General features: G+C 35.4%; 1 protein-coding gene across 13 annotated transcripts in view; it reads right to left on the reverse strand.

Moving 5' to 3' along the window:
• Nucleotides 1–13,276, reverse strand: part of THOC2 (THO complex subunit 2) — a 103,562-nt gene that overhangs the window by 79,789 nt on the left and 10,497 nt on the right. For all 13 annotated transcript variants that reach the window (XR_013825587.1, XR_013825588.1, XM_079909667.1 and 10 more), the window contains exons 2-4: nucleotides 9,336–9,394; nucleotides 5,204–5,295; nucleotides 2,985–3,036 (exon numbers count right to left, since the gene is read on the reverse strand). Coding sequence is in view for 11 of the 13 variants with exons in the window: in XM_079909667.1 (XP_079765793.1) it covers nucleotides 2,985–3,036; nucleotides 5,204–5,295; nucleotides 9,336–9,394 (203 nt within the window). In the remaining 2 variants the exon portion in view is untranslated. The remainder of the gene's footprint in view (nucleotides 1–2,984; nucleotides 3,037–5,203; nucleotides 5,296–9,335; nucleotides 9,395–13,276) is intronic.

The raw sequence follows: 13,276 nt of genomic DNA on the forward strand, positions 1-13,276 counted from the left end.
CCCAGACAGACATCCTACAACTGCTTTGCTTCAGTTTACTTTCTACTGCCATCACTAAGAATCAAAAGAGAAGAGGACCTATCATTAAACACATCCATATTTTCCGGGGCCTTCTCCACTTTTCCTTCTTGGACAGTGCCATCTCCCAATATTCTGGCAACTACAGCTAAGCACACAGTCAGCTCAAGCGTATTAAGGGAATTTCAGGGTGTAATTTATACAATGTAAATTGCAGTACAATCTCAATCTATCAATAAGACTTTTAATCTGTGTGTATCTCAACAATCCCTTCCAGGGACTCCTAGTTGTCTCCTCATTATCTAGTCTTCTGGTCCCTCCTCAGCCTAGAACTTCAAGGATACTGATCTTGAGGGGTCAGGACTAAAGTGGGCCTATTCTTTTAACCAATATCCATCTACCCTCAAAGGCCCTACAGTCCCTAAGATCTACCTCCAAAGTCCCCAAGATGAGAGCATTTGGGTAGCACGTTCATCCTCTTCAAGTAAAGTCTACTCTCCTCTCAGCCATCGGACCTGATTAACTCTCTGGGTTCTGACCATATTAGGAAATGCTTAATGGGACCTCAGTAAATTTCTTGGCTAAACTATCTCAATAATCAATATAGGACTCTACTATTCCAATTATGCTTTCCCTGTTTTCTTTATTCTTTTTGTTCTAACTTACGAAATCATTCATTATTTATTCATTATTTCTGACTCCTCAACCCCAAATCAGCACCTAGTAAGTTTTCTTTAATTTCCCTCTGATTTTCCTAAAAAGCCCTCAGCCATTTCCATCTCTAGGCCCAGTATCACCAACCACCTAACCCAGCTCAGAGGTCCCATCAGTGCATCAAGTCACATCAGACTCTCCTTTCGGGTTAATATAGCTCTCAGGCCCCCTCACCCTTACATGATTAATCTTTTAAAGGAAATTGTTATCTTAACCAGGGAAGTACAGCACTGATTTCTCTTATACCTGTTAAAATATTAGAAAGATAACATGATACACTAGAAAGATCATGGACTCTAGAACCAAAAAAACCCAGGTTCAAACCCTGCCTTATACTAGTTGTGTGGCCTTGAAAAATCACTTTTCTGAGCTTCGATTTTCTGATCCATGTATCTACTTTACAGAATGCTGTGAGGATTTAAATGAAATTAAATGCTTAACATACAGAAGGTGCTCCAAAATGGCACCTACATTATTATTACTGTGATCATCATTATAATTATCATCATCATTATTAGAGGTAGTTCACGTTCTCACTCCTATTCCCCTACCTCGGTCTGGGGTCACCCTTGGATCATTTTTTTTCTGCCAAGGGTGGGGGTACGTGAGTGAGGGGGCAGGTGAGGGAAATTCTCTTTCCAAGTTTGCCGTCCTGATCCTGCTTGTAAAAATGGACTGGATAGGCTAAAAGAAATTTCCCAAGAGCAACCAAACATCATCTTCATGAATTCATGTTACTAGTAAAAAGCAATGACTTGTAATAATAATTCATATTATATAACTAAATAACTATGAAGGGAAAATATATCCTAATAAAATAAGTCAATATAAAAAATTACTAGAACTTACTAGTAAGCTGATAATTGACGATTACCCAAAGAAAGATATAAAATGTACTCCTGACACTATCAATGAATAACAGCTTCCACACAATGGTACCTACAAATCACTCTTTAAGTCTTACAAATTTATAGTAAAAACAAACAATTTTCTAAATTGAAACCTGTCTCGTGTTATATTTATTAGTAACATAATATAATATCTTTAGTGCCTGCTCTAAAAATTAAGCTTAAAAGGTTTTTGTTGTTGGCATAAATCAATCAATCCAATAGACAGCATGAACAAATACTTTATCATCTAAACCAGGATAGTTTTAAGATTGAAAGAAGGCACAATTAATAATTACGCCAGGAGAACAAAACAAAAAGGGGACATACGGTCACCAGTCAATGGTCTTTTCATTTATCACTCACGGTCCACACACATTTTGACCTGTTCCCAACCTTACTGTTGTTATAAAATCTTAAACGTCCTGAAGGATCAAGGACCAGACATTTAGATTTGTTGCAGTCAAATTTGGGATTCTCAGTAAGACATTTAAGTAACCTATCTAATTCTAAGAGTTAAGATTAATGAGCTAAAGTAATTCATTCCAACTTGACAAAGTCTCAGAGGATAACTCATATTTTAAAGCGAATATTATAATGTTTGGTAATGTTTTCTAACAGGTCAAAGTTACAGAAAGCATAAGACTGATGAGGAAAACTGTGCTCAAAGATACTTTAATTCAGATTTAAAATCAGAGAAATAAATTTGTAATATACATTATTTTTTAAATCCATGCCTCCCATGGAGGGACACTACCTTTTGTTCTAAGTCAAAGAAATATTCCTTTCTTATCTTGCATGAATTCTTATTTATTCTGGACAAATAGAGAAGCTGCTATTTCCAAAGTTGGTTTCTCATCCTCAAAACAAAAGTACTTTTGATTACTTTGGCTCTTCTTGCTCTCTCTAAAATTAAGAAGAATCAAAAGAGTACAATAGTAAAGTAAATACCTCTTGAGTATCCTAAGTTTGAGATTCTGACATTCATTGATAATCTGCACTGAATAATATTAATTAGGTGGTTACTAAAATCTGAATAATTCAGACTAACTTATCTTCAGAAAACTTGGCCTTTTTACTTGAAATGACTTAATTTAGCTCAATTTTATATAAAGATACATTCTGAAACACTCAAACTATTTGAATTATAAACTAAAACTATTTAAAGCTAGCTTATAAATAGTAATTAAACTCACATCTGACTTATAATATATATTCCCTGTAAAGTAAAATATATATATATTCTAGATTTGTAGAAACATTTGTAAAATCCGCAGTTTGAAAGACAGCATTTTATTTAACACAGTACATTAATTTACCAAACAACACTTTTTACAGGTGAAATAAAGGCTTATTAATACCTACCTAATATGCAGAATACGTCGGCAAGAATGGAGGGCATATCCTCACGAAATTCCTAATTTTAAAAAATACAATTATTCATAGTAAATACTAGAATAGCACACTAGCAATTATTATGGTTTCAGAAAAACACTCTTCAGTAAAACTTAAAAACAAAACCCTAATACCACTATGTTGACAAATAAAAGTTTTCAAGTTTCATAATATAGAGAAAATTAAGAGGGAGATAATGGTTGAAAAAAATGTTTAAATGTCTACCATGAAATAACTTGAGTTTAAAAAAAAAAGAAACTTAAAACAAGCACCTCAGGAAATAATAAAGAACACAAATGAGTAACATTTTTCCAGTGAAGTTTCATGTCAGAAACCACTGGAATTTGGAGTACCTTACACCTACCTAAAGCAAGACTGTTAAATATGGTACATTTTTCATCTAAAACTTTAAATGTTGTGCTCATGCCTGAGTCAACACTGATCTATGCAAAGATCATAGTATTATCAGAACAAAAATCTAAAAAATGCAATAATAATTACAAGCTGTTGTCTCATAACTCAAGATTCTCTGAAGATGAAAATAATTACCAAAAATCTATCTTTATTTTCTTTATGCACTGATGTTTGCAGCCTTTGGAGAAACTGACCCGAAACTCTCCCCTCATTTCTGGATGAATACTTCGGCATTTATCCTAGATTTGTCTCCTGACTTCCCACTCCCACACCCAATTTTAGAGCCATTTTCCATTAGTAAGGATCATAGTTCAATTATTGCAATTAGTTTGCTGGCACTATAGCAACCCTAAAATTAGCCTACTTTCAGAGAGTAAAGGAAAGAAATATAATTCTAAAGAAAAAACTGGTAGCTGTAAGAGACAGACAAGATATGTTTCTGTGGCTAAGATATGGGACAGTGCAATATAGGACTATGAGAATCTAGCCACGACAAAGAATCCAGCTGCAGAAGTATATATATCACTAAGGACTCAAAGAAAGAGAAGCTAAGTAAGAACAAAACACACATTAAGTTCATTTGGACTATTCATTTTCAATAAATGTGAAAAGTATTAGAATCAAATTCCATTAACACACTAAACCCTATACTGATGCCCAATTTACAGAATGAAATAACCTTCATTGCCGATCAGACATTAGTCTCTTCTTAAGGGCTATGAAATTTGGCTATGTCTACTTGAATGCAAGTGCTCCAAAACAATAGAGCAAGACAAGAGTTTTCAAACATGGAATATTAGTTGTTGAAGAAATAGACTACTCCAACACAAGCTAATCAGATAGAGACAGTTGAGAGGTAAAGGAGAAACTCATATTGAACCTCTACTGTTCAAATACATCTCAACATGAGGGGGGGGAAAAATCACAACTACTAAACATAGAAAGTCCTTAAGACCATCCTCGGGAAAGCACAAAAATCATACAAAGAAAAAGGCTACAGAAGCTTAAAGCAGCACAGGGGAAATTCATACTGACATCAAGAAACTCCAGGTACCACCTCAATAATACTTATTATGAAAGCTGTTCTCAACTGGGCAGATAATTTTATTTATACAAGTGTAAAACCCAGCCTAATAATAATAGAATAATACACCACTTGTAATAAAATGAAACTTAACTCCTGCTTTACAATAAACACCCTTACAATTTGAGAGTTCATCTTTCAATTCAAATACCAAACAACCATGGAAAGTATCTGGTCTGAATCTAACTTAAATTTTCTAATAAATAAAAGAGTGAAACAGAATATCCACTTAAAGGTTAGGGAAAAATCTAGTTATTTTCTAAAGCAAACAACAAACAACAGGAAAATTAGCATCAAGCAAACATTAGAATCATACAACCTCAATTTAAAATAATTTAATCCTCAATTTTTTTAATACATTCAATTTCTAAACATAACCACAAACAAAAGAAAATGCCTTGTTATGCTATACTGGGAGAACAGTCTAACCAAATTATTTTTTTATAGGAGCTTTTTTTTTTTGTCCTCCCAGCTTACGTAATATTTCCTGCTCTACTCACAACCAGAGAAAAAGATTAAAATACCTATATTTCTGTCTAGCAACAATGGCTTACCAATATTATCTTAAAACATTCACTACTATAATTTTGAATAAAATGAAACACAAGTTATACACGTCAGGGATCCTTGCATCAAAGGCAAAAAGAAATATGTAACAATTATCAAATTTAAAAAACATATATATACTTACACTAATGTCATTAAGAACATTAGATGCCTGTTCATGCTTTAGATTTCCTTTAATGACATGGCATGATAACTCATAAAGAGCTTGCTGGAAATCTGTCAAACATAAAAGAAAGAGTATAATGACACAGTCTCTTGAACATGAAAGGTAGACTCTCTAGGGGAAGATCTACGTATTTCCTACTTCTCGGAATTATTATAAACATCAATAATGATTAAGAAAACTATACTTGTAATGCTTCTCTCTAGCAGACTTTTTCCTTTTATTTTCACAAAAACAATACTTAGAGTAGAAAAAAGTTAACCTTGACTCCACTACTATAACATAACTACTGCTTGAGCACTTCCTTGCAATCTTTTTCTATATGTCTACATATTTTACATACTTGCATTCATAGTTTACATCATTTGGCATTCTGATTACCTGACAAACATTTCTAAAAGCATTTTCTCGTGCTACCAAAGTCTACGAAATTATTTTTAATGAGTGCATAGAACTCTAGCAAGTGAATATAAACTAACCATTCTTCTCGCCAGGAGATTCACAGGTTTTTCTAACTATATTCAGATTATAGTCAATTCAATCGCAGGGCTACACTGACAACAGATAAGGAATAGCAGTAAATATAAAATTTAATTTTACCCATATCCTACTGTCAGAGAAATTTCTCCCCCAAATCTCATTTTCTCCTCTATTTCCATCAGAATTCAAACTAAAATACATTCAGCCCTCTGTATCCATAGGTTCTGCATCCACAGATATGGAGGGCTGACTTTAGTCACTGTACAATGCCATTTTATATAAGGGACTTGAGGATCCTCAGATTTTGGTATCAGAGGGGGCTCCTGGAACCAATCCCCTGCAGATACTAAGGGATGATCGTAGTTACATATGTACATACACACATAAAACATCAGTCCTATGAGAACTGTCAACCACATGTACAGTAGTCTCATTCACTATTAATCAGCATAGCCCCCCTTTCCTGGAGAAGGAATTTGAGGAGGGGGGAGGAGTTAATGGTCAGGTGAACACCTCCTTTCAGCCACCTTTTTCTTTAGTCCCATACACTAAAATCTTTATCTCCTTCCTCTCATTAAAAGTAGGAAAACAAGTAGCTCTAAAAACATTAATGTAAAATAAAGTCAATTTATAATCCACTTTTGAAATAAATCAAAAAATCTTTCAGGGCAATATAACAAGTTAAGAAATCAAATATCTGGGAGTTCCCTGGTGTTCTAGTGGTTAGGATTCGGTGATTTCACTGCTGTGGCCGGGGTTCAATCCCTGGTCGGGGAACTGAGATCCTGTAAGCTGTGCAGCGCGGCCAAAAAATAAAAAGTTAAAAGAGAAATCAAATATTTAAAAATCTTCTCCTTTGGTCTACTACTAGCCACAAAAAAGGAACATAACAGAAATCAAAACGTTTATCAATCCCCCTTTAAACAATGAAAATAGTATTTTACAATGAAGTAAATTCGTCCATTAAATTATTCACAAAAGAAATACAGCCAGATTATCCCAATTCCTTATGAAGAATCCATTAAATATATTCTACCTTTTTCACAAATATGCCTTCATTATGCTTATAGTAAACTATATAAAAACTAAAATGCAAAGGAAAAATTTCTGTTAGTACGGTAGGAATATGAGGTCAATTTCATGCTTTCAATTTCCATTAATAAAATGCTTTTATAACGAATAATAGCCATTTGAAGTTATCCAGTTAACTAAGATTTTTTAAAAAGCAATCACTCTTAGAAGCACAAAACAGCTGAGCATCATAAACTAAATTCCCGTAAGAATATGGGCTCACAGGGGCTGAGGGAATTCTAATCTTAATCAAAGGAGATTAAAGTAGAGAACAAATGGCCCAGGTCATCTTGCTGACACTAAGTGACATAAAAACAATCACAATGTAATCCACAAAGTAGCAAAGACAGTCCCCAATTCACATGTTATTTAAATGCCCATTTAAGTGGCTAGCCCTGCAAAATCCACAAAGCCCTGCAGAATCTACACTAAAGCTGAAAGCCCTGCAAAAAAGCCCTGCAAAATCTACACTAAAGCTGAAAAAGCCCTGCAAAATCTACACTAAAGCTGAAAAACTTTACATTTACAATGGGGAGGAAAACTTACAACCCTTATAATTACACAGAAAAGAATAAATGCTAATGTTTCAGAAAAAGCAGCTTTAAGAACAGCCACAAGTAAAAGGGACTTCTAGACATTCTTTGTGGAATTTGAACATTTTAGACACTAGTTCTTGGTTATGTCGAATATCACTAAGACTACTCATGTTTATCAGCCATCTTTACAACGTTATTTTATGGGGGTGTGGGAAAGAGACTTATAAAAAGAACAAGGAGAAGCAGCGTGTGCAAGGGAAACTGCCTGCCTGAAATGAAATCAATTTGAGGGAGAGGCACAAAGGGAAAAAAGGGCACAAGGAACACCACCCAAACTCAATCCTCCTGAGATAGACGAAGGAAATTCTGAAGAAACAACATTCAATTCCCTGCATGGACTACCTACTGGGGCCCTCAGACCAAAGCTTGATTGTTGGCAGATATCAGCCAAAGAGTGTTATGCACTGAGGAAGTAGGCAAGGGCTCATATTAAGGTAATATTTAATTTCTGATAAAAGTAAACTTATCTACAGAAAATTATCTCATATTTTTTTATTTAAAATAGAATATTGACTATAAATTATTTTTCCAGATTTGAAAAAAAAAATGTTATGGGTTCTATCCCCAATGAAAGCTACACATGAAAATGCTTTAAACTTACTGGGCATTACTGCTTTTGTTTTTGCCCCTCCTTTTCTAAATCCATATACCTAATTTTATTTATTTTTTTTATTTTTTATTTTTTTGCGTTATGCGGGCCTCTCACTGTTGCAGCCTCTCCCGTTGCGGAGCACAGGCTCCGGACGCGCAGGCTCAGCAGCCATGGCTCATGGGCCCAGCCGCTCCGCGGCATGTGGGATCTTCCCAGACCGGGGCATGAACCTGTGTCCCCTGCATCGGCAGGCGGACTCTCAACCACTGCGCCACCAGGGAAGCCCCATATACCTAATTCTAAATTAATGAAAGTTAAATAGCAAGTCCTTTAAAATTAACATAACTAAAAATTTACACCCTGTTTAATAACATTTTACTTAATATACCATATTTGTGATATGCAGTAGTAAACAACTCTGTTCCTTTTAATGTTTTCCATGACACTACCTTTAACAAGATCCCCAGATACCACCTAAACATAACCAGCTTTAGTAAAAACACTGAACCTCAGTTTCTGGAAGTTTCCTAGTGCCAAAAAGATCAGAATAGTTTTTTTTTTCCGTGCTAGCTCTTCTCTTCTGTTTATGATTGATACCTAGCCTGTATAAGTTTTACTACAGCTAGCCACTGCTGAAATGTAGGTAAATATACCATGTTACAATTATAAAAGCCAAGCAACGTTATATGACTATTATGCAGGTCAAAAGACAACCATATAAAGAGATATATAGTCTTACTATAACTATAGTTTTAATCTCAATTCTAATATATTCATATAAAAGCTTTATATAATGTGAATATCTTAGACCTTTTGCTTTTATTCATAAAATTTAATGGAAAACAGGATATTTATTAATTTTGACCAAGCCAAAAATAATAGCTATGATACTTTATTTATTTATTTTTTTTTGGGCTGCGTTGGGTCTTTGTTGCAGCGCGCAGGCTTTCTCTAGCTGTGGCGAGAGGGGGCTACTCTTCATGGGGGTGCACGGGCTTCTCATTGTGGTGGCTTCTCTTGTTGCAGAGCACAGGCTCTAGGCATGCAGGCTTCAGTAGCTACAGCAAGCAGGCTCAGTAGTTGCAGCACATGGGCCCTAGATTGCGCAGGCTTCAGTAGTGGCACGTGGGCTCAGTAGTTGTGGTGCACAGGTGATAGGGTGCGCGGGCTTCAGTAGTTGTGGCTCGCGGGCTCTAGAGTGCAGGCTCAGTAGTTGTGGCGCACGGGCTTAGTTGCTCCATGGCATGTGGGATCTTCCCGGACCAGGGATCAAACCCATGCCCCCTGCATTGGCAGGAGGATTCTTAACCACTGTGCCACCAGGGAAGTCCTATGATACTTTTAAAAGTCTTACCTCTAGAAGTTGAACTATCATGGCTTTTATTTTCACTGAGGATCCGGCATAAATGCAAACTAGAATAAAACAAACAATCTGTATTAATTTCTAATCCTAACATAGATAATCCTTATAGAGCAAATTATATCAACTAAAAATATCTGGAAATGTATCAGATATTTTTAAATCTATTAGTTTATAATTTAAATAAACCTATAAACCCTAATTGGTCAGAACTGGAGGATGCTAGTGAATCAAGTCATTATTTTGAAAACTGGTAAATAAAAGAATGAAAATCAAGCACTTATTCTGCCTTTTGTATATGAACGAATAGTTAATAAGAAATGCCTCTGTTAGTATTTCAGCTAACAAACAAAGGAATGGTAGAATTAGAACAGCACCATTTTAAGGTCCCTAATAAATTAAAGGATCTAGGCATCTATTAATGGCTGTTCACATCACAAAAGACAATCAGATATTATGTGCCTCCTGATCCTGATATACAAGAATACACCACCACCTATGAAGTTGTCTTTAAAGGGGGGGGGGGGGCAATAACTTAAATTCAAACTGTGAGAAACTCTATAGGACAATGGCCCAGTCTCTTCAACAAATATATTACAAGGGAAAATAAAAGATGGTGCGGGATCCTTAGGGTGAAAAAGGCTTAAGAGATGTATCGATCACAGTGTATGGCTCCTTATTTGGATCCTGTTTCAAACAAATATTTTAAAAATTAACATTTATGAGTCAACTGGAATATTTTATAACTTTTTAAACGATAGATGCTGAAATATCTACACATGAAATATTTACTTCAAAAGTATGGGAAAATGGGTAGGGTTATAGATGAAACAAGACTGGTTAGCAGTTGATAAATATTTAAGTTGGTTGATGATTTCATTGGGGAGCTATTATATCTACTTTCTCATCTGAGACTTTTTTCCTATAACAAAGTTTAAAAACAAAAAGTTGAAATTTTTTCATAAAATTAAAAAAAATACTTGTTGTATGGTGAATATTTCTTCACTAATTTAAATACAGCAAAGGATAGATATACAGTATACAGTGAAAAGAGGTATGTTTAATTGGAATTCCAGAAAGAAGAGAGAACAGGGCAAAAGCAGTATTTGAAGAAATAATAGCTAAGAATTCAGTTTTCCAGAACTGAAGTGAAATCCGTATCTGGTTATATCAATAGTAAAACTACAGAAAACCAAAGACAAAATCATTTAAGCACCTGAGGAAAAAAAGGCAATTATTACCTTCATGACTTCTCAACAAGAACACTTGATAGCTGGAAGATACATTCAAGGTGCTAAAACAAAGTACCTGTCAACCTAAAATTCTATACCCAAAAAACACAGTTCCAAGAAAAGACAAAATAAGGACTGAACTTCAGACTAATAAAAATTGAGTTCACATACTAAAAGAAATGCTTGAGGACATTCTTCAGGCGGGATAAAAATGATCCCAGAAAGAACCTTAGAGTTGCAGCAAGAAATGAGGGAAAAAAGTGCTAAGTATATAGGTAATTCTAATTTAATATTAACTGAATAATAATAATAGTGACTTATGGTATTTAAACATGTGTAGTATTAAATATAGAGAGATAGATATATAAATGGAAAAACACTGAAATACATCAAGGCTAACGTGGGTTTATCCCAAATACACAAAGTTGGTTCAAATTAACTCACCACATTAAACTGACTTTTAAAATAACACAATAATTCAGGAATAGGTTCTATTCCTAATTTTCTAAAAGTTCTTTTATGCATAAAAGACATTTGACAAAATTCAACTTCCATTCACTATTTTTTAAAAAGACTTTTAGAAAATCAGGAATAGAAAAAAACTTATAATTTGATAAAGTAACAGTTCTGATAGTGTGGTTCACAAACCCCTGATCCCCAAGACACTTTCTAGAGCTCTGTAAGCTCAAAACTATATTCATAATAATACTAAGACTTCATTTCCCTTCTTTTGCTGTAATGACATTTGCCCTAATAATTCAAAAGCAAAGGAAGGTTAAGACGGTTAGCACCTTAACATTTATCAAGGCAGTAGCACCAAACTGTCTCATTGAATTCTTCATTATCAAGAAATCAAAGGAAAGAATATAGCCAGTCTCATGTAAGATGTCACCAAACTGTTTCATTATATATTTCATGACCATTCACAAACAAAAGCCAGTTTCACTTAAGAATGTCCTCGATAGGAGTGACCTCAGCAAGATGGCAAAATAGGAAGCCCCAGGCCTTCCTTCCTCCCACAGAAACACAACTCAACAATACACATATCCAATTCCCTTTACGAGAAATTCAGAAACCAGTTAAGAGGCTCCTGCATCCCAGGCGAGGACTAAACCAGCTGCATCAAAGCTCGTAGGAAAACACAACACACTCTTTCACCATAGTCCCTCCTCCTGGCACACCACCACACAACTGGGAGGAAATTCCCAATTCCCAAATTCTCCCTGAGGAGGGAAAGAGGAGACTGGACTATATATACCTCTAACATTCTGATTGGTTGGGGGGGGGAGTGGGCAACAGCTTGGCAATCTCTCCCTCAACGGAGAAAAAAGAGTGTCCAATAGCCCAGCCTTTGGGGAGGGGGGACTGCCCGAGAGACTGGTTTCTGTCTAGCCTGACTTAGGGCACTGATGGCACCCAGCATACTCTAGCTGCCTGGGAGCCACTAAGAACAAAAAGAGCTGGGTGCTGTGCTGCTGCTTCACAGGACCCATGGTACAACAGATGGACACCAGAGAATGCAAGAGAGTGCCAGTTTCCGGAAAAAAAGAAACTGGAAAATCCCTCTCATCTGGAATCTACACATGAGTCCAGAGAAGACATATCCAGAGAAAAAAATTGAGAGGCCCCCAGAATCTATAGCCAAGCTGATTGGTAAAGGCCTTCCCCTGTACTAAAGCAGTCCATAAAGACTGGGATAAGAGTGTTTTTTCAAATGCAAGGATACCAACACAAATTACAAAGAACATAAAGAAACAGGTAAAATGGCCCAATACAAGAAACAAAATTAGTCTCCAGAAACTGATCCTAAAGAATTGGAGTCATATGAATTATCTGACAAAGAATTTAAAATAACCATCATAAAAATGCTCAATGAGCTCAGGAAAATGATGCATGAACAAAATGAGAATTTTAACAAAAGGACAGAAAATTTTAAAAGAACCAAATTTTGGAGCTAAAGAATGTAACAACTAAGCTGAAAAAGTCACTAGAGAGCATTATGGATAATTCAAGAGCATTATGGATAGTCATATACAAAAGAATGAAATTGGACACTTCTTACATCATATACAAAAATCAACTCAAAATAGATCAAATACATAAAAATAAGACCTGAAACTGTAAAACTCCTAGAAAAAAACACAGGGGGAAAGCCTCATGACATTGGTCTTGGCAATGATTTCTTGGATATGACACCAAAAGCACAATGAAAGCAAAAACAGACAAGTGGGACATCAAACTAAAACTTGTGTGCGCAGCAAAGAAACAATGAACAGAATGAAAAGGCAGGGGACTACCCTGGTGGGCCAGTGGTTAAGACTCCATGCTTCCACTGCAGGGGGCATGGGTTCCAACCCTGGTCAAGGAACTAGGACCCTGCGTGCCACACGGTGCGGCCAAAAAAAAAAAAAATGAAAAGGCAACCTACGAAATGGAAAAAAAAAATGTTTGCAAACCAGCCATGTATCTGATAAGGGGCTAATATCCAAAATATTTAAGAAACGTCTACATCTCAATAGCAAGAAAAAAAATCTGATTTAAAAATGAGCAAAGAATTTGAATAGACATTTTTCCAAAGAAGACATACCAATGGCCAATAGGTGTATTAAAAGATGCTCAACATCACTTATCATCAGAGAAATGCAAATCAAAACCACAATAAGGCATCACCTCACACTTGTAAGGGTGGTCATTATTAAAAAA

This window comes from Stenella coeruleoalba (assembly GCF_951394435.1).
Source record: "Stenella coeruleoalba genome assembly, chromosome: X".
NCBI lineage: Eukaryota > Metazoa > Chordata > Mammalia > Artiodactyla > Delphinidae > Stenella > Stenella coeruleoalba.